The 24,188-nt window shown below is 46.7% G+C and overlaps 1 protein-coding gene and 1 pseudogene across 3 annotated transcripts in view; both read left to right on the top strand.

Moving 5' to 3' along the window:
* The first annotated feature begins 9,863 nt into the window (after positions 1 to 9,863).
* Positions 9,864 to 11,806, top strand: LOC144118534 (uncharacterized; annotated as a pseudogene).
* Positions 11,807 to 14,856: 3,050 nt separating this feature from the next.
* The window catches only part of LOC144121155 (nucleoside hydrolase-like), a 44,403-nt gene continuing 35,071 nt past the window's right edge, over positions 14,857 to 24,188 (top strand). For 2 of the 3 annotated variants that reach the window (XM_077654152.1, XM_077654150.1), the window contains exon 1: positions 14,857 to 14,949. In XM_077654152.1, the coding sequence (XP_077510278.1) occupies positions 14,894 to 14,949 (56 nt within the window). In that variant the 5' untranslated portion in view covers positions 14,857 to 14,893. The remainder of the gene's footprint in view (positions 14,950 to 24,188) is intronic. The other variant, XM_077654151.1, reaches the window with a different exon arrangement.

Raw genomic sequence — 24,188 nt, 5'->3', positions numbered from 1 at the left:
AAAAAGAATTGTTTGCTAGCACGGGTCAACATACACGCAGTACGTGTGCCGCCAGTACACTTGGCGGGGATTTCCGCGAGAAAAGCGGTTAGCAAGATCGGTCAGCGAACGTAGGAATTCACGAACGTAGAAATTGCACCGCCCACAGCAGAGTCAATCCGGAGGATTGTCTGCTGTTATGATTACTCCGTATATATTGAGCATAACCTCCGCAATGACAGCGCAGTGCACCGTTTGATGAGAAATACGCGTGCAATTTCTCCCTCAGTTGTAGTGCTGGATGAAACACATCGGAGCGCGAGTGCTGCTCACATGCTCGTTGGTATCTTTCGAAGCTTGCCTCTACACTTCACAGCACACAACACACGAAGGACACACGCTCACGTTACCGTTGCCGATATATCGATGCTTGAGCGGGATCAGCTCTTTGTTCTTCGTTCTGAGGCTGCCCTCAATAACTTCACGGATTTCTTTTGCAGCCGCAGAGCCTATTTATTTCGTATGCGCGCGTTGTAACGAGACCGAGATGCACGCGATGCCGCGGAGAGCACCTATCGAAATAGTGGAGGGCAGAGGCGGCCGGCACTTGCACTTTGCCGTTGTGACCACTGATATGTTAACTTTTCGTTTTCGGTCTCCGGCCGAGTTTCCAGTCTTTGTAAGTGGCGTCTATGATTTGGCGGATTGTAAAGACGTCACCCGGCCGTTCATTTTTCGCAAATGCTTTGAATGTGAAAGTATTTCTAGACTTGAATTTGTGGTTTTCTTACGAGCGGAGCCACCTTCACGCTTAGAAAAACGTAACTAATGTTGACTACGAATAATCAGTATGTCTTGCTCACATCGATGTTTCTCTTTAATGTCCCTTTCAAGTTCGTTCCCGACCAGAATTTTAATTTTGTTTCGCTGTCACCGGGAGGGGTGGTTTCTGCCTGCAACCAGGCTCTTTGTGCTAGCTATAAAGATTTGGTGTTTTAAGGCAGGTAAGGTTTGATTGACTTCTATTACAGTCAGTTGGGGTCAGTATCAATTACTTTTTTAAAAGAGTTGTTGGAAGACCAGTTCGCAGGAGGCATGCTTTGGAGACGCATAGTCATTGCAGCTGCAAGGGTATGAGATGCTTCGGTTGGGGGCTTGGACATAATTTCCGCTTAATAATTTCCAGGAGTGAGTCCTCTATTATTAGTGGCATCGCCGTTCAGTCCAAGCGAACCAGCATACGGAAGAAGGACGTTCTGGCGGGCTAATTGGTTCTTGATGAACAGAAAGGGTATAAACTGCGCGAACAAGACGGGACGAGAGGCACTTTGTCTGTCGATTTGTGTGCCTCTCGTCCCGTCTTGTTCGCGCAGTTTATACCCTTTCTGTTCAGCATACAGAACCACTGTGGGTGCCCCCACTCCTTTCCCCCTTTTCGTGTTGGCCTACACCGGAAATCTAGTCTCTTCATGCGTCTGAGTAGACTAAAGCGGCGAAGGTGAAGCGAAAGCAGAACTCCAGGTAGAGCGGACTGCAGAAATCTTCAGGCAGTACCATGGTTAGACCAGACTAAAACGGGCGTACCACATTTCCCTGTGCGTAAGCAGTAGCTTCCGGACAAATAGCGCTGGGGTCCAACCAAGGCGGGCTTGGAGTAAATTGCTGGGCCAGTTGGTTCATAATGCACAGAAGGTGGAACCAGCGGAACGGACGCGGGACCAGACAAAGAAGCACACACACAACAGACGCTGCTGTGTGTGTGCATATTTGGCTCTTCCTGCGCTGGCTCCGCCATCTGTGCAACTGTTTGGAGTGCGAAGCGAAACACGACCCGGCCTAGGGAGCGCCTCACGAACTCATTTTGTGTGGACTGGAAAGGGAACACTCGTAGATTTTCCGCCATGATTAGATGAAGCACGTAGTGTAGGACACACAATCTTTGAGAAAAGACAAACGACAGTAAAGAGCGGTAAGTTTTACTCAGCCGTCTCACACACTGCAAAGACACCAGCCCCAGGATCACCACACATAAAATGCTCGAAGCGAATTTCAGCGGCTTGGCCAATAAGAAAAATCAATAAGGGGCTGGAGATAGGGTAGTGGGAGAGGACTTCATTTGCCGAAACAGGCTGGGAAAACTAATAATGCCTTATCGGCTGAATAATTAGGGTAATAAAGAAGACTCCTGGGATAGTTTGTCTTTCACTAACGAAAGGAAAACAGAATGAGACACGGAACAAGACAGATAGAAGATATAAATACAGCATCAGTCTAAAGAAAACAATTACAAACAAAAACAGTATCCCTATCTCTCAACGACGACTGGTGGCGTTTCCTATTTTTGTTTTAGCTTTAAGGTGCACGGCATTTATTACGACATTGCATGAAAAAGACCACGCACTGAGACTTTCATTTTCATCATTCCAGTCGAGTGTTTCTAGCACTCTTCGAAGTGTATAAGCGATAAAATGAGAACATTATAAAACTGAAAAAAAAAACCAAGACTCACGCTAATAGAAATGCGCTTTACGTTAGCAAATATGGCACTCAGTACTGTGCTTTGGCTGTGGTTTTACTCCAGGCTGAACGCCAGCAATATTTCCAGGTAAAGAGAAGGCGTCACCTTAGTACTTTGCCTGAGGAAACCGATTCTACTGCGTCTCAAATAGGCATTGGGAAATCTGTGTACTCCTCTGAATGTTTGTGTCTAATTCGCACGTGTCTTGCGTGAGTGCTTCGTCTGAGGGTGTTTGTCCTCTCACTTTATCGCTGTTCTCTGAACGCAGGCAAACCCCAATGTCATTTCTACAAGAGCATTTATTCTGTGGCCAAGGAAAACTGTCTAAAGGCCGTTTTCTGCCGCTCTTGTCGGTCGCAAAGGCTGCAGCGTTCCTTCCTTCTTACTACGCGCGCTGCTTACTTCGCCTTTCTCATAGCTCTACTTGCATGTGCAGTGGTCATCCTCCTTGTATCGTTCATCGCATTCAACAGGAACCTGGGACATCCAAGCGTTCTGCATAGAAATATTCCTTTAGTTTCTCTCATGTTTTGTGAGCATTATTTGGGGCCCGGAAGCCGAATAACTAACTCACACAGATAGACATAAAGCAAGAAGTGTCTACCCACGAATTCTTAAAGCTGTTTTAATTTTTTACCTAGAAGGCTTGCTTTATGCTTGGGCAACCACGACTCTGTGGTAATAGACCTGAAGCTGGAAAACGGATGCAGCAAATTAAAAAAAAAAGCAAAAGTGTGCTGTTCACGTGAGAAAAATTTGGCTGTGGTTTAGCTCTGGTTAGACCTGGAGTGACGCGATAGCTACATCTGGCCGAGTGGAACTAGCTCAGTCGAATTGTAAAATCAGTCCTTCGACGCTCCGTTTCGCTGGGAGTTCCTTCTTCATCGTCGTCCATGGACGTGATTCACTCTCTCTCACCTCTCCACTCCCCCACTCGGTTTCAGCAGCGCCGCGCCGCCGGCAGCTGCTCCGCACCACGTGACCAACCACGCAGCCACGGAGCTCAAGGGCGGCTGAAGGGGTGCCACACTGAAGGCTCGAAGTTCTAGCGTAGTGTAGATATCGCTCCAAAAGTTCGAGCTAAAGTTTTGAGCAGGGAGTTCTAATGAAGCCTGAGTGGGAAATGCACGCTCGTAATTGCCTTTTTGTTTTCTATTTTGGCTCCGTTAAAATCACGCATCTGTTCTCAAAAGCAGATAACACTGTGGACAGGCGTGACTGAATCTTGCAGACAGCATGTTTCCTGTGTTGCGAGTATACGACGCTGTGCTCTGGGCGAAGGTCGCGGAGTTCGTTTTCGAACGGCGAAAGAACATGCTGTTTGGTAATGAGCGGCGGCAAAACCAACATCGCCAAAAGCCGCCACGACAACGGTGGTCTGCACTGATGCCTCGAAAATCAGTAAAGGCATGTGATAAAAACGCGCTTACACTTATATATTATGTGGTGTTCTAATGTCATTTTGTAGCGATAGCTACACTACGCTAGCACTTCGAGCCTTCAGCGTGGCACCCCTTGAACTTCGTGGCAGCCCTTGAGCTCCGTGGTGGCGCCGTGGCTGATCACGTGGTTGGTCACATGGTCAGTCACGTGGTGCGGAGCACCTGTCGGCGGCGCAGCGCACTGACGAAACCGACAGGGGGAGGAGTGGAGAGGGGGAGTGGGCGAGAGAGTGAATACACGTCCAGGGACGAAGATGAAGAAGGAACGCCCAGCAAACGGAGAGGCTAAAGACTGACTTTGCAATTCTACTGAGCGAGTTGCACTCGAACAGATGTAGCTATCGCGTCACTCCAGGTATAACCAGAGCTAAACCACTTTTTTTTGCCATAGGAATCCCGCTATATGGCAGTATTGAACGATATTTAAAAAAAAATGGCTGTGCTTTAGCTCTGGCAAAACCTGAACTGACGCGATAGCTACATGTGGCCGAGTGGAACTCGCTCAGTCGAATTGCAAAGTCGGTCGTTCGCCGCTCCGTTTCGCTGGCCGTTTCTTCTTCATCTTCGTCCCTGGGCGTGGATGCACTCTCTCCCCTTCTCCACTCCCCTCCCCCACCCGTTTCGCCGGCGCGCGGCGCCACCGGCAGCTGCTCCGCGCCATGTGATCAACCACGTGACCAGCCTCGGCGCCGCCACGGTGCTCCAGGGCGGCCACGCAGCTCAAGGGGTTCCGCGCTGAAGGCTCCAAGTGCTAGCGTAGTGCAGCTATCGCTACAATAATATTATATTTGTCCATAACGTTTCAAAGAATCACGGTCGGATGTAAGAACGTCCTCCTTGGGAGTGGCCTGGAGATCAATGTATCCGGACCAGGCAGAAAACTTCCACTCCACAAAATTAAACAGAGCATTCCAAAGAACCCAACTGCCGCACAAAACATGCGGAAAACAACATGTTTCATAGAGGCGTGACATGTTTCTATTTGTGCTTCTGCACTTTTTTGTGTACAATGGCCGTAATTCCCCTTTAATATTTTCTACTTCGTATGTACTTGAAATGCCACCAGAGCGTTTTGGCACAGTCGTGATCACTCGTGCCGATTTCTACGATATTCGAGACTTATGGGTATCGCCGGCCCCTTCTATTAAGTGCGCGCAGTCACTTTTACATCGCCTGAAGCAAAGAACAGCGGATAGTCATCACCCAACGAACGTCGCGTAGACATGCTAACTCCGAAAGCGTTTTTGTTTTGTGGCCACAAGCTCCGCAACAATGAGATTGTGTACGGCGTGAACATGCCAATGGCCAAGCGTGTCGTGAAAACAGCGTGAAATCTGCGAGCAATTAGCGCATGGCTTTAACATACCTTTAATAAAAATGATAATTATGAAAAAGGAAAGAACAAAGAAAGAATATATCAGAAACAAATATCCTGTTACAACCACTGAGAGACGTAGTTGGTTTCAGTGAGTAGGCGCTGAATTTATCGCTTATTCGGATGTCTCTGGGCGCCATCTGTTTAGCCTCCTTTACAAACTTTTTCTGTTTCTGAAGGCTGCCTATTCTAACGTATAGTTCTGGCATGCAATAAACTGAAAGCAGCAAATTAATTTGTCTTCTTGCTTTGTCATAGCCTAAAAAAACGCTAGAAAAGTGGAATCGGTTTGCCTGTCATATTACTCTGTACGATGATGGCCAGTGTTTCTCAAGTGTTTCTTGTGATATCTGGCAGTAAGGACTGAATAGTGGCGTCATGCTGGAAGTTTAGTTAGCTTACTTCTGCCGTCATCTTTCACAATTTTTTTCGCCAGGGAACCTTCAGCCTTAAGATACGCTTTAAGATACGGCCTTAAGTTACGAAGCAGATTATTTACCTTTGCCTCGCTAGCTAGCGTGGAGACTCGCGCTCACAACAAGTTTCATATCGGAAAGTTATTTATAGTATTCTAACAAGGGTGAGAAAGTATTGGTCCATAAACCTGATATCTTCTAAAGATGTTTTCGCCATCCCAATTTTCTTACAAGTGAGTGTGGCATACACTAGCAATATGATGTGCAACACGAATCCATTTTTGTAGCGTTTATTTAGACTACGACAAAGCAAGAAGAGAAATTATTGCGCCCCGTTGAGGTAATTGTATGCCAGACTTATACGTTAGAAGAGTCAGCCTTCAGAAAAATAAAAATTGGGAGCGGCTTAGCTCCGCTATGCCAGGATATACGTAGCGAAAGCTAAGGCGTAAGCTAAGATGCAAGTGGTTGGTAACGTGGTGCGGTGCGACCACGGTGGGAATGCGAGCACGGCGAAACTGCGAGTTCGTGGCCAATGTAGCTTTCGCTACAAAACTTTGTAAAAAAGTTTAATGAGGTGGCGCCCTGAGACATCCGAATAAGCGATAAATTCATCGCCTACTCACTCAAACAAATTACGGCTCAAAGTGGTTGTACCCGGATATTTGTTTATGATATATTCTTTGCAAGTTCTTTCCATTTTCATAGTTATCATTTTTATTAAAGGTATGTTAAAACCATACGCTAATTGCTCGCAGATTTCACGCTGTTTTCACGACACGCTTGGCCGTTGGCATGTTCACGCCAGACACAATCTCATGGTTGCGGAGCTTGTGGCCACAAAACAAAAAAGCTTTCGGAGTTCGAATGTCCACGCGACACTCGTTGGGTGATGACTATCCGCTGTTCTTTGCTTCAGGCGATGTAAAAGTGACTGCGCACACTTAATAGAAGGGGCCGGCGATACCCATAAGTCTCGAATATCGTAGAAATCGGCACGAGTGATCACAACTGTGCCGAAACGCTCTGGTTATATTTCAAATACATACCAAGTGGAAAACAATGAAGGCGCATTCCGGCAATTGTACACAATAAAAATGCAGAAGCACAGATAAAAAACACTGTCACGCCTGTATGAAATATGTTGTTTTCCGCATGTGTCGTGCGAAAGTTGGGTTCTTTGGAATGTTCTGTTTATGGAGTTGAAGTCTTCTGACTGCTCCGGGTTCGCTGATCTGACGCCCACCCACAAGCCGAATATTCTTAGATCCAAGCGCGATTCTTTGAACCCTTATGGAAAAATATAATGTTACTGTAAAAATCGTTGAATACTGCCATGTAGCAGGATTCCTATGACAAAAAATGACAATAGTACGCCATATCAATTGTAAGTGTAAGCACGTTTTTATCACATGCCTTCACTGATTTTCGAGGCATGAGTGCAGACCCACCGTTGTCACGGCGGCTTTTGGCGATGGTTTTGCCGCCGCTCATTACCAAACAGCATGTTCTTTCGCCGTTCGAAAACGAACTCCGCGACCTTCGCCCCAGAGCACAGCGTCGTATACTCGCAACACAGGAAGCATGCTGTCTGCAAGATTCAGTAACGCCTGTCCGCAGTGTTATCTGTTATTTAGAACAGATGCATCGTTTTAACGGAGCCAAAAAAGAAAACAAAAAGGCAAATACGAGCGTGCATTTTCCACGCAGTCTTTAATAGAACTCCCTGCTCGGAACTTTAGCTCTAACTTTGTGATGTGTTTATTGTTTATCTCCTCCTGTATCGACGCTTCAACCGGGCGTATGTTTTTTTTAGATACAAATCACTAACACGAGTCAAGCTCTCAAACTCTAGTAGTTGCCTATTTAACTGAAGTACACTTGAATTTTCCCCAAAATAGGAAAAAAACATAAAAGAGTGATTACACCGCGGAAACTTCACAGCATAACGCATAGTGCTGATGTGTCACCGAAGCGACCTGCCGCCTCTACAGGATTTTGAAATTTTAGGGTTCGCCAAACGGAAACTAGGATGAGTGAAGGGGCTTAGAAAGGAGCATAATATGTCGTTGTAGGTAGAGCGGTGTGCCGCCCCTTCGGTGTATATGAGATGTGAGGGACGCGATAGTGGAAATCTCCCGTTTTTTAACATGCGCTGGGCGTTTTTCTCACGTGAACAGCACAATTTTGCTTTTTTTTATTTTACAGAGTCGTGCTTGCCCCAGTATAAAGCAAGCCTTCTAGGTAAAAACTTAGAACAGCTTTAAGAATTCGTGGGTAATCACTTCTCGCTTTATGTCTTTTCGTATGAATTAGTTAGTCGGCTTCCGGGACTCAAATAATGCTCACTAAAGATGAGAAACACTAACGGAATGTTTCCATGCAGAACGTTTTGATGTCCCAGGTTCCTTTTAAATGCGATGAACGATACAAGGAGGATGACCACTACACATACAAGCAGAGTTATGAGAAAGGCGAAGTAAGCAGCGCGTAGTAAGAAGGATGGAACGCTGCAGACTTTGCGCTCTTTGGGACCGCTCTCAAACGCACCGCTCAAGACGGCAGCAGCTCCCTAGGCACAACAAGTGCCCCACAGCAGGTCTCGAAACATTACCTGTGGCCTGAAGATATATTTTGAAGGATGTGCCTGCCTGCGCTGCGCATAACTGACGACCTCTCGGTCGAAACATTCGGCATGCGATTCCAACTGCAAAATGTTACAAGGCACCTAACATTGGCAGAATGAGGCAAAGATATTAAATAATATATCACCATTGCTTGAATGCTGAAGGCGCTGGACAAATACCGTACTTTTTCCTTGAATTAGATAAAGTGCAGGAGCGTTAAATATTGACATAAAACTTTCCTACGCAAAATATTTGCAGTTATTTGGTTCGAGCGCCATGAAAACTACATTCCGGCACCATCTTGCAAAGAAAATTAGTTTATCACATGTATAGGCAGTCCAACTTTTTCTAGTACTGTAGGCCGCCATGGCGTGCTTAAATATGTTGCATAAGAGGACGCAAAGAATGCCAATACTGTTTTTTAATACCTTGTCTGGCATTTTTTTTTTTCAATCACAAGTCTTGTTTTTGTAACCTAGGCTATACTGAAGGGAATTCATCTGCCAAGTTTCTTCTGCAATCAACGAAATAATTATTGAAAATGTTAGCGACCTCATCAGAGGTTACATCATGAACAGCTCATTGGTTCTAACGCGAAAGCGCTACTAGTGCCATTACGACAAAAGCCGGAAGCGTGTGTTAGTGTTTTTGCTCGCACATAGTGCAGAAAGTCCCAACGATAGCAAAAAAATTAGGGTGACGTTACCAAGCGGCTGTAGGACGGACACAGCAAGCCGAGCACAGCCATTTCAGTCATGTTTATGTCGTTTGTCTATATATACTTCCAACTGGCCGATCTTAATGTGGCGCCAGTTTCCCAACTACATTCATACCAAAATTGTGATGCAATCGTTTGTCGTACAGCGTTCCTGGTCGTGTCATGCGATCTCTGTTTGCATAGAGCTTACATGTGCAAGGCAAGTTGGAGGTAGCTTCGACGGGGATTCGAGCCGTATGCCTTTCCAGACTCTTTACCTCTTCCCTTAAGGGCAGAAGGTGCATATGGCTAGGTTAGTGCATCGGTTTGAAGGCATGATTACGCAGCTTATACACTATCTCCAAAGTCGTTGCATAAACGGCGAGGCGGGGGGTTGCTTGCCGGATTACTCGGCAACGGAAGTCTAGAATTAGATGCGGGCTTTGCGATGGCGAAGGTTGAGTTTACAAGAGGCAGCTTCGTACTACGTCTGCAGCAGGTCCGGACGGGGTTAGTAATAAAATGCTCAGGAACCTTGATTTCAAGTCAGTGGGACACTCACGGACTTGAACAAGTACTGGGCGTTCGGAAAGATCCCGGCAAAGTGGAAGCATGTTAGGGTTACATTTATTCGTAAACCAGGCAATAAGGTCTGTACGGAGAATCTGCGTCCCATCTCGCTGACGTCCTGCTTGGCCACATTGATTGCGGATGTGGTCCTCAACAGGCCTCACGGTTATGTGGAGGACAAGGAGTTGATACCTGAAACGATGATTGTCTTGAAGGCAAATTTATCAACGCAGGACGTCATGGCACAGCTCAAAAAGGATATGGTTAATCCTGGGTAAGGCACGGGTGTCAAGGCTGTCTTGGGGCTCGACCTAACTAATGCCTTTGACAATGTTACCCATGATGCAATATTAAGGGACCTATCGGACATAGGACCGGAGGGTAGAACCGTCCGGTACATCAGATCATTTCTGGAGGGCAGGACTGCGGAGATTGCAGTCGGAGAAGTGAAATCGGATCCCTTTCCGCTGAAGGGCAGGGGGACACCTCAAGTGTTGGTTTTTATCTCCGTTCCTATTTAATCTAGCCTTGATCAACATACCGCCGACGCTGGAACAGATATCGGGACTTAAACGTACTTTTTGCGCGGATGACATTACTTTATGTGTAACCAGGGACAGCGACGCACAATTGTAGGAAACTCTACAACAGGCAGTGGATATTGTGGAGGAGCTAGCAGGGGATACACGACTCTCGTGCTCTCAGCCCAAGTCCGAGCTTTTTGTGCTTATGGATAAACCAAGAGGGATGCATGCGAGGCACTATGTGTCGCCACCCTCGCTAGAGGTGAACGGGGGGGAAGAGGGGGAGCACCGGTCGCCGAGGTCCGAACGATCAGGATCCTGGGTCTGTATCTGCAGACTAACAGGAAGAATAGGGAGGCCTTGGAATGGCTTAAATATACGGTCAATGCTACCGTGAGGCTAATCAGTACAATCGTCAATCGTAAGCGAGGGGTCAAGAAAGAAGACTTATGTAAGTTGGTACAGGCGTGTGTGTTCAGTATAATAGTGCCTGCGACACCTTATATGAAGATGGACGCGACGGAGAAAGGCTAGGTGGAGGCTATGATTAGTCAGGCATATATGGTGGCCCTTGGGTTGCCTAACAATGCGTCTACAGAAATGCTGCTGGGATTAGGGGTGCCCAACACTCTGGAAGAACTGCGGGAGGCGCACTTGGTGATGCAGATCAGTAGGCTTTCAAAAACGAGAGCAGGAAGGGATGTATTGGACACGATAGGGATTGAAGTTGATGCTCCAGCAGGGGACATGAAAATTGAAATGAGCCGGCAAATGTACAAGGGCTTTTACATAAAACGTGTGCCCAAAAATAAGCATCCGATACATCACGAGGACCGCAGGAAGGCAAGAGCCAGAGCTTTACATTCTAAGTACGGGAAGTACAAAGGAGCAGTCTATTTAGATGTCACCGAGTATAAGGACAAAGACGCATTTGCTGTTGCGGTGGTGGACGGGCGGGGACATTTGGTCACGTCTGGGTCAGTCACAACCCGCTCCTCAGAAACTGCAGAGGAGGCGGCGATAGCGTTAGCTATAGCTAGTACTAAAGCTGACCTAATTTTCAGCGACTCAAAAACAGCCATCCGAAATTTGGCGAAAGGCGGAATATCCGTCACAGCAGCTCTATTGCTATATCGGGGCTCGCGGCGAGGGACTACGGAGGTGAAAACTGTCTGGGTAAAGGCGCATTCTGGAAACCCTAGGAACGATACGGCTGACATGAATGCTCGACGTTTCGTGAACCAAACAGGTGAGCCGGACGTTCCGGGCAGGTCCACGAAAGATGGGCTGGTGTCCTTTACATTACTAGCCATTACAAAATTGAGAGGAAAATTTACCCGCCCCCGGACAAGCAATTGGTAAAGGCGCAGGAATGCGTCTGGCGAAGATTGCAGACAAGGTTGCTCTTCAACCCATACGTGTTAAGCAAAATCTACCCGGACATTCAGCCGGAATGCAGATGGTGTCAGGAACTGCCAACCTATGGTCACATATTATTATGGAGCTGTAGCATAGCGCTGCCACGCTCGTATATTATGCGTGATCCTTCTCTCGAGCAGTGGCAGGCCGTGCTGGCCAGCTCAGACCCGGTCGTCGAGACCAGGGCCGTGGAGTGCGCCACCCAGGTAGCCGTCGGCCAAGGTTTGATGACCATCTAGCACGGAGTCGTCCATACATGCGTTCTGAAGAAAATAAAGTCTGTCCATCCATCCATACATTCCCTTAAGCGCGATTGAGGTTTCAGCCGGATGTTTGAGAGTTACTGCGCCGTTTCCTTTCCTCCAAAACCAATTTTCGTATCAAAATTGTGACCCAACCTGTCGTCGTACACCGTTGCGGGTGGTATCATACGATTTCTTTTCATATGGTATACGTCTCTTAGTCAAGTTGGAAGCTAGCTTTATTTAATAAGCATTTCAAGATTCAGCTTTTGTGGAATGAGCATTAGGAGGTGATTCTTCTTTCCATTTCTCTGTGCGCAACCTGCGTCGAGGTCGAACGTTCACGATCACCCATGAAATACTTTCGCCACACAGCACTCAAGCAGTCTCAAGTGCCCTTTGATCGTTTCCTAATGCAACCGCATTCCTTACAATTTAAGACATATTTTTGTAATTCTGTTTCGGCGTTTTTCAATAAACTACTATATACACCAAAGTTTTTCTCGCCTATTTTCTTCTTTCAAGCAAAGCGTCAGACATTGGTATACATAGAGCACATTGTGGTATTCACCTACGACCCCAGAATAATATATAACTGAATTTTTTCTTGACGTTGTTTCGGTCTCGGTTTCATCAGCCGAACGATGGCGGTGACATGTAGTTGAACTTAAGGTCACTTGAGGCACGGAAAAACGTCTTTATAACTGCTGATACTTCGTTTATTCAATCTCTAGCCTTTGAAACAAGCTTGTTTAAGTGCTGTAGTGAGTTAAAACTAAATATCAGCGCTTATATTGCAGTTTTTCAGTCCCTCACGTGACGTAAAGTTCAGTAACTCCACACAGACATCGTTAAAATGTTGAAACCGCAACCTAAACAGCATGAGTGAACAAATTCAATTATAAACTATTGAGGTGCTGTGTGTGAATGCCAGGCCGTAATCCATGCATTCTGACGTATAACGCATCATTTGAATGAAAAAAAAACCGCCCAACAAGTTAGTGTCAATAGCCATTTAAAGTTCTACCTCAACATTTTGACAGATCTGTTTAGTTAGCACCAAAACTTCTGGCGGTCATAATTTTTAGCCTGATTAATTTTCCGCCTGTGGTTGTATAAATCTTTCTTTTACTGGTCTTCAATTTCTTCATCAAGCGGCGTATATCTTGATCGTAACTACGTCGAGCATAAGTGCGAGTGGACTGATCGATGGCGTCGACGATTTTTACCGCCATATTCTGATATTAGATACTATATTCGTCGTACAGGCGGTCGAAAACGATGCACTGGAGCAAGGCTCAAATGCGAACACGATCGGCTCGAATTGTATGTTTTCGAGGCTGTTTCGAGTGTCAGTACCAAATGTCACCACAGTAAAGCCCAAAGAGGATATCATGCTTTGGAATGGAAATTTTACAGACACCAAAAATTACATTTGTCACTTTTCAAAGCACGTGTTAAATCTGAGAGGTGGATTGCTCAGTTTATTTTTTAGTTATTTATTTATTACTACCTCAAAGACCCTATTGAAGAGATATCGCATGAGGGAGTAGATAACAGGGCATAACATTACTCCAGTTGATGATTTGAATAGTGATGGATCAGCATGAAGCACGACGTGGCCGGGCTAGTCGGCTTGGCTATGCAGTAGCATTTGTCAGCTTAAAAACTGCAACAGCAACAGTTAATCACAGCAGTTCCTATTAAATAAATCAACGTTGAAATCTCCACATGAAACTAAATTCCTTCACTAGTTGCAAGTGAAAACTCAGATATTTTTGTTTAGTAACGCAGTTGTTTAGACAGGCGTAAAAGTGTTTGTCGTTCAATAGAAATTTAAGAGCAGTAAATTATTACATGACATAGCCAAGGTCAGCCTCGTCTGTCACATGGAGTACGCCCGAGTTTTTCGTTTTTCCCACGAAAAATTTACTTTCTACGACTAAAGTACGCTTCCGACCTTCTCCTTTTCTTTTGCTTTCAAAACGTTTCAATGGAGTACCTTGTTTACCTGACATAAATGCTCATTCACATAAACTAGTGAACTCTCTACTGATGAATTGTTGAAATCCAGAGGTGATGTATTTAGTTTTTGCTCGTTGGTGCCTTTCAGCATTCTATGTCCATCCGTAAGGTAGAAAAATTTGACCATGTCAACGGCAGTTTTTTTTTTATTGATGGCACTGGGTGAAAGACATTGGTGTCATTCTCACTGATTTCAGCTTGAAGCTGGCGTGAAATTCCTCTGTGATCACTTTCCTTCTTTATTGCTAAGTTGCCATCTTTCGAGCTCTTCAGTTCCTTTCGCATTTCAACTCTGCCTGCGTTAAGTGGGTTAAGTAGGTTGAATTTAAGACTTATTTTCTTGGATTGTTCTTGCGTGCTCGTTCGCAGAGGAGGTATGTGATATAGCACGGTATGAATCTCCTGCTAGCGGAGACGCACTGGGGCAGTTTCATAAGGCAAAAAGTGTATTTTTACTCCTTTAAAACTTAAGCCCTACGACGAGCCGCACGAAGTTCAAAACGATGGATTTCCGTTTTTTAACTATTTTATGGAATCCTTTCTCGCATCTCTGATGTGTGTAGAAGACGAGGTATTGAAGACTTGCAGCCACTTTCACCATGTTAGAAAGGTCAGTTAGAAAACATGGCCGAAGATGATGGGACTTGAACTGTAGATTTTAAAAGTCAACAGTAAGAAGAGCAGAAAAGGAAGTGTTGTTTGCGACTGTGAATGTATGATTGGAACTTCCCTCCCGTTCTACGACAGCTGCTGAGATTCTTTTCTTAATAGATGATAAAAAAGTTCTTGTTTGCAGTCAGAGACGCGTACTGCGCAAGCACAGCGATGTTGCAACAGCGTGACAGTCTATATGAGCAGGCCACATGATCCATCTCAATGCCTGTTCTTTTTGTTTTCTCAGTAGTGAAGACCACCAATGATATCCCTGGAAAATACAAGTGCCCGTGATGAGGAATAAATTTGCCCAGCAAAAAAAAATATGTGACTGTTCATATAAATGCAAGCTCAAATTAATCTGGACCTTCAAACTTTCCTAGCACAGGCGACGGCTGCATCAGAATGAAAGCTGGAGGCTTCGTTTTGCTCATGTTTCTCTCGTTTGCCTTCATCACTGAGTAAGTATACAGTTTTATCTCGGTACATGTGTGCGTGTGTGTGTGTGATATAGGGATACCGCTCTAGCCCCTCAGAAGCCCTCCAACGTTCTACGCATATTTGGAAGACATGAGCACGCACAATCTGAATCATGGTCATCACAGCCCTACCGCTGCTTGATCTCTCATAGTTAGTGGAGACTTTGTAGAAAGCCCCCGCCCTTCTACCTTCGTGGATCTTGTGACCGATGCCCACAAGTAAAATTTAAGGCTTAGTGGGTGAACCAACCTTCTCTCTTGGGCATACATACTACGGCACCATTAGCAATGGTGGCTACATGTAGCTGACAGAGTGTCCGTTCTCAGACCCGTAGCCGGTATAACAATATTTTCTTGAACAGAAACCTCAGCAGCAATGGGCACAGTAATACATAAAAGTTAGTGTCAAGTCTTTTTCCAGCTATAACTCTGTGTTCACTCTGGGAAAAGCCCTCCCCAACTATCTACGGAGCGCCCTGAACATGGAAAGGGAAGCCTGGAAGCGCAGAAATAAAGAGCAGCAGAAACTTCAGCGCGTCCCTTCCAACATTTATTTTACAAAGGCACCTCAAATATCGACACGGTCAACATGCTGTCCAAAATATTGTCATACTGCTGCGCTCCTTATAACTATGAAACACATTGACGCGCATGTAAAGTGATGCATAGAAGTGCATTTAGCCGTCCTTATCTTTATCCCGTTACTTTTTTCCGTCTTCTTGGTTAACCTCCCTGCCTTTCCTCCTCCTCCTCCTTTCTTTTGAAGCGATGTTTATTGCCTCAGGGCATAAAAACTATGAAGTGAAAGATGAGTAAGATGCTTAAATAAATGAAAAAAGTTCAGCTTCACGGGAGCTTCACGAAGGCTTGAGTGTGGTACCCCCAGTCCGGATGAGGGGCGTTAAAGTCACCACCGACTAAAACCGACCACCCTGGGTGCTGTCGTCGTAGGGTTAATAACCACCTCAGATTAATGCGAGAGGGAGCTCCACCGGCGGGTCTTACATAGTATGACACGGCCACAACAGTTGTCTTGGGAAGCTTCACAGCCACTGCGACTACCTCTTGATATGAGGTGCACCAGTTTTCTAGAGAGAGCCGAACTTGAGGAAAACAAGCATCAACGTACACGGCCGCCTTTCCCGGAGGGGCAGAAATTGCGCACGACGGTCGTTCATTGAAGGAGACATGTATCCATTAATGCCCGGAATGGATGGCAAGGCATTGGTCTCCTGCAGTAGCAGGGCCCACACCTGGAGCTTGTTCATGCGAAGTCGAGGTTTGAGCTCTCCCAGCTTTGTAGAGAGGCCTCTGCAGTTCCATTGGAGCACACCACAACAACGTGTACTCGCCATTTTCGATTAGGCTTCCAAGCGTTGTGATAGAACTGATGTCAGGTTAGATAACTGGTTTACCATAAATCGGAGGAGGGATGCTGAGTTATCCTGCAGTGCTGCAGAACACCTGGTAGAGTCTGCGAAAAACGCATGAGGGCTCGACGTAGTCGAAGGCACTGCGGCATTGATTGGCGTGGAGTGGGATTCCGCTGGTTGTCTACGGCGTGCAAGCAGTTCACGGCGTTGCCGTAGCTTAGAGACCTGGGCTAAAAGGCGTGCAATTTGGTCGTCAACTGCTGCCATGTCCTCACGCAGAGGTTCCAGTATGCTGTGCTTTTGTGTAGCTTGAAGGCGACGGCGATTCTTGCGCACTTTATCGCTGTACGACGGTTGGGCAGGGGCTGCAGGTGGATTGGGTTCAGAAAGCTCCGGCCAGTCGTCTTCATCCCACTGAAGAGCCGCAACCTGTTGGATGTCTGTATCGGGGCTCTGTTTTCAATCGGAGGCACTTGCTTACGGATCCCACGCCGAACCTTCTCAGTAGCTTTCTGTTTTGTTGGGCAAGTTGGAGAGGTGACCTTGTGGTCGTCAGTCTTGCAAAGTCCGCACCTGTAAGACGGTGTGCCTTGTGACCGAGCCTCATCTTGCGTTGAAAAAGGGCATGATCGGCGCATGAGGCCAGGTCTGAAACAGCTGTAGCAGTAGACAGCACTCGGTTTGTAAGGGCGAGGCCGCAGAATACAGCCAGAGTAGTAAAGTCGTTCTGGGAGAGTTGGTGGGCCCTGTAGTGTGACGACGCACGAGCGCCCCTTTCCCATATACCGTGCTTGGATGACACGGTGGGTTGGACAGTACAGCTCACGCTGGAGGGTCCTCTGGTCTTCGGCAACGTCAACGTTGGACCTACAACACAGCGTTGTAGGTCCGAACCTTCTTCTAGGTACACCTGGACCGGCACTGAGATCTCGCTTGTAATCGATATGCACTTAAGCGTTTGCAGACGCTCGACAGCAGCCAAAGTCGGAAGCCACACAGCGATGGTATTAGATTTCGTTCTAGACGTGAAGCCACGAAAACCTTTGATCCCAAGACACTCGCCCAGGTTCACCTGAAGAATCCTGTTCAGAATGTCTGTCAGGCTTTTGGCTGCCAGAGCTTTAATGACCACTTTATACGATACCGATCCCGATGTCGGCATGGCCACCTGGTTGGCATACGCTGGACAGGAACGCTTGCCTTGTGAGCTGCAGTTGGCAGAAGACGAATCTTGCGCAGTGTCCCCTGATGGGCGCTTTAGAGAACTGCGGGAAGCCGGTGGCACGGGTGGAGGTGCTGAAGACAGGTCCATTTGAGAGCTCTCTTCCTCACGCTGCACGGTTGAAGCCCATCCAGCAGTAGAGGCTGGGCAGCCATTGCCGAGTTCCGCCCAGAGGCCAGATCGCTCACGGGCTGAGGTGCATTTCAAGAATGCGGGATATGCGCGGCCGCTGATGGAGCGGGAGCAGGGACCGACGCCGGCGAAGCCACCTCTGCCAGCGAGTCACCGGTGGCTCTAGGCCTAGCCTCGGAACCCAGTCCAGCTGCCGGGATGACTAAAGGACATTGGCTTACTGCCACCCAGTCAGACGGCGCATGAGCCTCTGGACCTTCTTCAGATGGTGCGAAGTCAGTTCTATTGATATAAGGAACGTGTTTATGCGGATGGCGAGATTTTTCACAGGAGCGATGTGCAGCCACCTTAGCAGGGGCACTTCGTCTTCGTCTTCCCCCTCCTCCTCCTCCTTCTCGTAGTTCTAAGCAGCGCACCACTGCTAAGATATTATATTCTAATTTTCAAAACACTTAACGCTCTTTAAATATATTTACCAAGTCTTCCCGAAAATAAAATAGGGTGTTTACTTAAGTCTGAATTTAAATGACAGCACCAGCTGTGCCTTGATATATGTCACTGATCGATGCCTTTATACTCTTCCTTCTAACGAAAATATGACAATCTCGTGCCACAGCAACACTGCTCTTCTTCCCCGCGCGTCTTGCTCGCCTTTGTTCTTCCTCGGATGGCGAACGAGCCTTGTGTTGCCTAGTAATATAATGCGATAGCTGAGCTGATTGGCTTCCTTTTATACCAGCTCCGCCTAGGCTGCTGAGTTTAAAGCCGCCGGGCACTATATCAATTATTACATTTTGACTAAATCATTAATATTTAATCCCTCTCTTTATTATTACTCTTAAAATTTTAAAATCAAAACACTCATCCCTTTTCTGTTCATGACGAAAAATTCACCGGTGTTGCGCTCCCACGTGCTTTTCCTTTTTGTTAACTGCGTTCAGGTGAATAGCCACCCGATTCTTGGCCGATCCCCCAGTGTGGGTATGTGCCATCTTTTGATAGGCTAATAATAATAATAATAATAATAATAATAATAATAATAATAATAATAATAATAATAATAATAATAGTCCCGCCCCTCTAGCTTTTCATAGCGACTTTTGTAAGCAGCTTCTGTCACTTCCTTACTGGTCTGAAATCACCGTCTAATGCAGCTGGCACACTGGAGGAAATACATGCCATGCGCCGGTCATCGTAGCGTGTACAGAGAAAGAAGTCTTGCAGCCAGTCAGGCGGCGCTGAACAGCGGGTTTGCTGGAAGCACCATCGTTTAGGAGAACAAGTCACCCACTACACACAACCTTGCTTACGGGCGGAAAACGCATCGTCCAGTCGCTAGCTGAAACGTGTGACACAGGCCAGCATTCCAGCTGCCTGTTCACTGTGGCTTTCCGCATCTCCAACACTCTCCCGTTGGTCAACACCGAATAGGAGCTTTGTATCGTCCCCCAACGGCCGGACACCGTCCAACACTGCAAGTCTATATACGCTTTGCACAAAGCCAAAACCACTGCTATCGTATTACATTGACTGTGGAAAATAGCGGTTTCGTTGGAATCAGATACCTGCAGAGATTACTGTTCGTGGTTGCGAACGTAAGCTTTGATAACCGGGGGGTAGATTTTCTGATCTCCTAAAACCTGGACGTACCCATTCATGACCGTCGCTTGCTATACTTGCAAAGAAGTCTAACCAGTTTCCTTCGAGCATCTCATGCTAAGAAAAGGCCCAAGCCGAATTCCCAGCTATCCCAAATCACACTACACAGCACTGCCCGTAAAGCACAAGGTGAGGCATCACGCTACCGCTAACAGATCACCAGAAGCGCCTAGACCTCGACGCCTTACTGAGCTGCTCTAAATCGCTGCCCGAGTTGAACATATGCTTCAATTCACCATTATACAGGTTTCTTAAAGAAAATAATGGCCCACGGGTCACATGCGGCTTAAACTCAACATCGGAGACTGGTGGTCTTGCGGCGACGACCATGCTCTCAATGCGAAAGCAAAACAAGGCCAGCATCCGCCGACTCCGATCCATGACTTCAGGGGCCGTCTTGTCTGAATCAAAACTCACAGCAGGATCAATTTTATTCCGGCATACCATCAAATCGCTGTCAGGCGAAATGAAATCGTGAAGACGGCTATGAGCACATCTTTTCATTCTGTGCGCCTGCCCTGCGACCTGAAAAACTCGCCAGAAGCATCCAGCGCTTCATAGATACGATCACTCGACGACTTCCATTTTTGGTTTTTCGTTCGACTTCCATTTGTGTTCACCAGCAGCTCTACGGCTGATCAAGAATTCCATCTCCGGCTCTTCGAGCGCCTCGACCAGCATAATCTTGTGCTGAAACTGTGACGTTTTGTTCCCGCGTGGAACAAGGAGAACGCAAGCAAGCGACGAGCCCCGCCGACTCCGGAGACAACTCTGTTTATTCCAGTTCGCCCGCTACGCAACTGCGCCGCTAACCAAGAGATGGCGCGGTGTCGCCCTCTGTAGATAGCCTGTGAAAAACAAAGAAACACAGAGGCCAACCTCGACACCCCTCCCCACCCGCGCAGGGAAGGCACTGTTCACAGGACTCACGGCGAATATCGCACACAGGGTCCCCTGGTTTTTGCATTTACTTCTTCGCCCTGGCGGTTTTTGCGGCACACAATGAAGAGTGTCGAAGCATCTGGCACATCCAGTGCTGAATCCTCCTTTGGTGGAGCCTCATGCTGTACGGCACTGTGTTAGTTATGTCTTCATCCAGAGTCGAACACCACACATGGCCTCGAGCCACTGCTTTCTTTTTGCAAATACCACGTTGGCTTTCATGAAGTAGGTGCAACACTTGTGGTTGGAAGGTACTAGGAATAACAGCTCGTGAGCCCAGCAGGACGCGGTTTTCCTGCACGCTCAGTTTCGTAGTCCGATTGGCATGTGATCGGACGTTCAGCACCTAGGTCCTCACGGTGAGTCAGCGCAACCGCCCACTCCATATGGTGATGCATCGCAAATCAACACTAAGGGCTTCACAGGGTCATAGTGTGCCAAAACAGCAGCATACACCAGCAACTCCTTGCTCTACCGAAACGCACGCTCTTGGTCAGCACCCGATATCCACTCTGTATTGGCTCCAAGCAGCTGGTTCAGCGGATAAAGTATAGTGGATAAACCTGGCAGAAATCACCGGTAGAAATTTACGAGTCCCAAATAGCTTTGTAGTGATTTCACATCACCCGGCTTCAGGGCCTTCAGCACGGCCTCATTCTGATCTGGATGAGAATGGAAAGCAGCAAACGTGACAACGTGGCCCAGGTACTCCACCTGCGGATCCATGAAGCTACATTTGTCGAGCTTCAGCTTCAGACCGACTTCCTTCAAGAGATGCAGTACTCGGGTCAGGTTCTCAAGGTAATCCTGCCATTTCCTTTCCCCAAAAACCAATTATTATTATTATTATGTGCTTCAAGGAGCTTCATAAATTAAACTTCAGCCGCCTTCCGTTTTTTTGGACAGAACAATGCAAAAATAAACTGTTGAGATAACTGTGAGAGCCCCAGCTGGAGTTGAAGTGAATTTTGTGAGCTCAATAATAATTATTATAATTGGTTTTTGGGGGAAAGGAAATGGCGCAGTATCTGTCTCATGTATCTTTGGACACCTGAACCGCGCCGTAAGGGAAGGGATAAAGGAGGGAGTGAAAGAAGAAAGGAAGAGAGGAGCCGTAGTGGAGGGCTCCGGAATAATTTCGACCACCTGGGGATCTTTAACGTGCACTGACATCGCACAGCACACGGGCGCCTTAGCGTTTTTCCTCCATAAAAACGCAGCCGCCGCGGTCGGGTTCGAATCTGGGAACTCCGGATCAGTAGTCGAGCGCCCTAACCACTGAGCCACCGCGGCGGGGCATGAGTTAAAAGGAAGAAAAGAATTTGGAGGACGCTTAAGCTTCGTATTTAAGAGTGAGACGCGACAGCGTGTTGCAGCGTTGCCAAGGAGTGCACGGAATGCCCGTTCGGCGCGACGCGTGGCCCGTTGGACAATTTAAGGAAAGGACACCTGTCTCACATATCTCGGTGGACACCCGAACCGGGCCGTAAAGAAAAGGAAAATGAAATGAAAATTGGTTTTAAGGAAAGGAAATGACGCCTGTCTCACAATTATCGCTGAACACCCGTACCGCGCCGTAAGGGAAGGAAAATCCCTTCCCTTACGGCGCGGTTCAGGTGTCCACCGAGATGCGCCATTTTTCGCTCACGGCCAACGCCACCGGCGACACCGGCTTTTCTGCGACACGAGCTCCTTAACGCTGTCGTGTTAAAATGATTATGCGATTGAATAAAAAACGCGCTGCTGGGTAAAAATTCTGAGGGCACCGAAGTCTGTTTACAAGCAGGAATGCGAAAGAATAGAACTTTCTAGAACGCGGGTTTTTTCCACCACGCCAGTTCGCATTGTATTCATTTATTTTTTTTCTGCTGTTTTTTCAATTTGATTTATTATATATTTCATATTTTTGTATTATTTTATTTTTATTTTATACTACTTTTCATTTCAATTTTTATTTTTACGTTTATTTTCATTAATTTTTATTGTTCTTGCTCTTTATTCTGTTCTATTCTTTTATTTATTTTAGTATTGACGTTATTTTATTGATAGGTGAGGCGAACACTTCCTGCGGACTCATGAGGCAAGTAAGGCTTTCGCCTTAAAAAGATAAAAAGTTAAATCGCGTTCAAGAAACTTGAACAGAGACAAGACCGAATCAGTGGTTAAGCAGGGTGCCCTTTACACGATAGAAGGCGAACACAATGCGAATATTGATCGTCTCTACAATGCAGAGAGGTCCCCCTCCGCGCATCATTCCAGCTGAAGATTATTATAGAGACAAACATACAGAGGGGAACTGCGCAGAATCCACGCGCCGTAAAAAAATATGAGCACTTTCAAGAATGAAATAAAAAGTTCGGGAATGAAGCCAATATTTCAAATCTGAAAGGCAGCGAGATAGCATCAGGTGGTCGAAATTATTCCGGAGTCCTCCACTACGGCACCTCTTCTTCCTTTCTTCTTTCAATCCCTCCTTTATCCCTTCCCTTACGGCGCGGTTCAGGTGTCCAGCGATATATGAGACAGATACTGCGCCATTTCCTTTCCCCCCAAAACCAATTATTATTATTATTATTATTATTATTATTATTATTATTATTATTATTATTATTATTATTAGCACCATCTTTGGGAAGGAGTCGGAAAAAGTTGTTAAGCTAATTAAAGGATCAAAAAGTCGCACAGCCAGTATACTCAGCGTCACAAGGACGCCGTATTCTACGTCGATCAATGAAGAAAAGCTTAATAGGTTGTCGAAAGATGCTCAAAGGAATTACTTTTGTCGGCCCTACTAGCAATGCTCCTAAAGAGATAGAACAAACGAAAAAAAGAGAAAAGTTAGGTGCTAATGAGTCGGTTAGGATGGTTCAACTTTGTGCTCGAACATGGGATAAGGTGGCAGCGCCTTTTCTCATGACATTCTGTTCCGGCCCCAGGAAAAAGTGCACTCTGTTGTTTGCTAGTAAAACAAACTCCGGGGGGAGGCGGCTGCGAAGTCTGGTGGCATAAAATTGCTACATCGGGCACGATGACGTGCTTAGGGAGGCACGCGCGTATAGCTTGCCGCTTTGAAACACGTTGTCGTTCGTTGCTTGCAACGAAATTCTGGAAATATTTTTAGGGAAGTGAGTACGCTCATGACGCCGAACAGTTCTTTCTGATGGGCTCTAAGGGCACTATTGGCGCAAACAGACCGAAGCTGCGCCGATTTGGGCAAAGAGTCGGGCTTCGGAGGTGCGCACTGACTCACATCTTCAGGGAGCCTACAGTCGAGAAGCCTAGGCATTCTCGCGCAACCGGCATCTCCGAGACATGCAAGTCCTTTAGCACCATACCCATTCATTGCCATATAGGTAAAGACATTTGGTGACTTTGCCCACAATCGGCGTGAGAGCAAAGGTTCATCTCGCTGGATGAGCTGACTGTCCTCGCTCTTTCGGGTGTGCCGCGTTTATTTCCGCTGTCTTTCTTGGTAACCGTCAGTAGGAACAAATTTTAGAGTCGACGGCTTCTGATCTTCTCAGCACAGAATACCGCATTTACTCGCGTAATAGACATGCCCCTTTCATTTGGCACGCAGTCTTTTGATGATGGTAGCGAATGCTAACAAGCGAACTGTTCTGAGCGTCGAAAAAACTGCAGACGGACGGACGGACGGCCCACACCTTTCAAAACACTTTGGCCTTCAGGGGTGCCGTAAGCGCTGTTGTATACGAGTGAGAAGTGAAGCCTGCTTACTTTTGGTACAGACTATACGTCCTCAGTTCCGCAGAGGTTGCAGACGTTGCGCAAAATAGAGCATTGAGATAGTTTTGTTCATGCACTTTTAGTTCGCGCTTAAGGAAATGCAGACTTTATATTCGGTTAAAGCTTGGTGTTCTTCCCTAACTGAT

Source organism: Amblyomma americanum, chromosome 2 (assembly GCF_052857255.1).
Source record: "Amblyomma americanum isolate KBUSLIRL-KWMA chromosome 2, ASM5285725v1, whole genome shotgun sequence".
NCBI lineage: Eukaryota > Metazoa > Arthropoda > Arachnida > Ixodida > Ixodidae > Amblyomma > Amblyomma americanum.
Note: the sequence above shows the minus strand (reverse complement) of the source record. Positions and strands in the feature narration are given on the sequence as shown.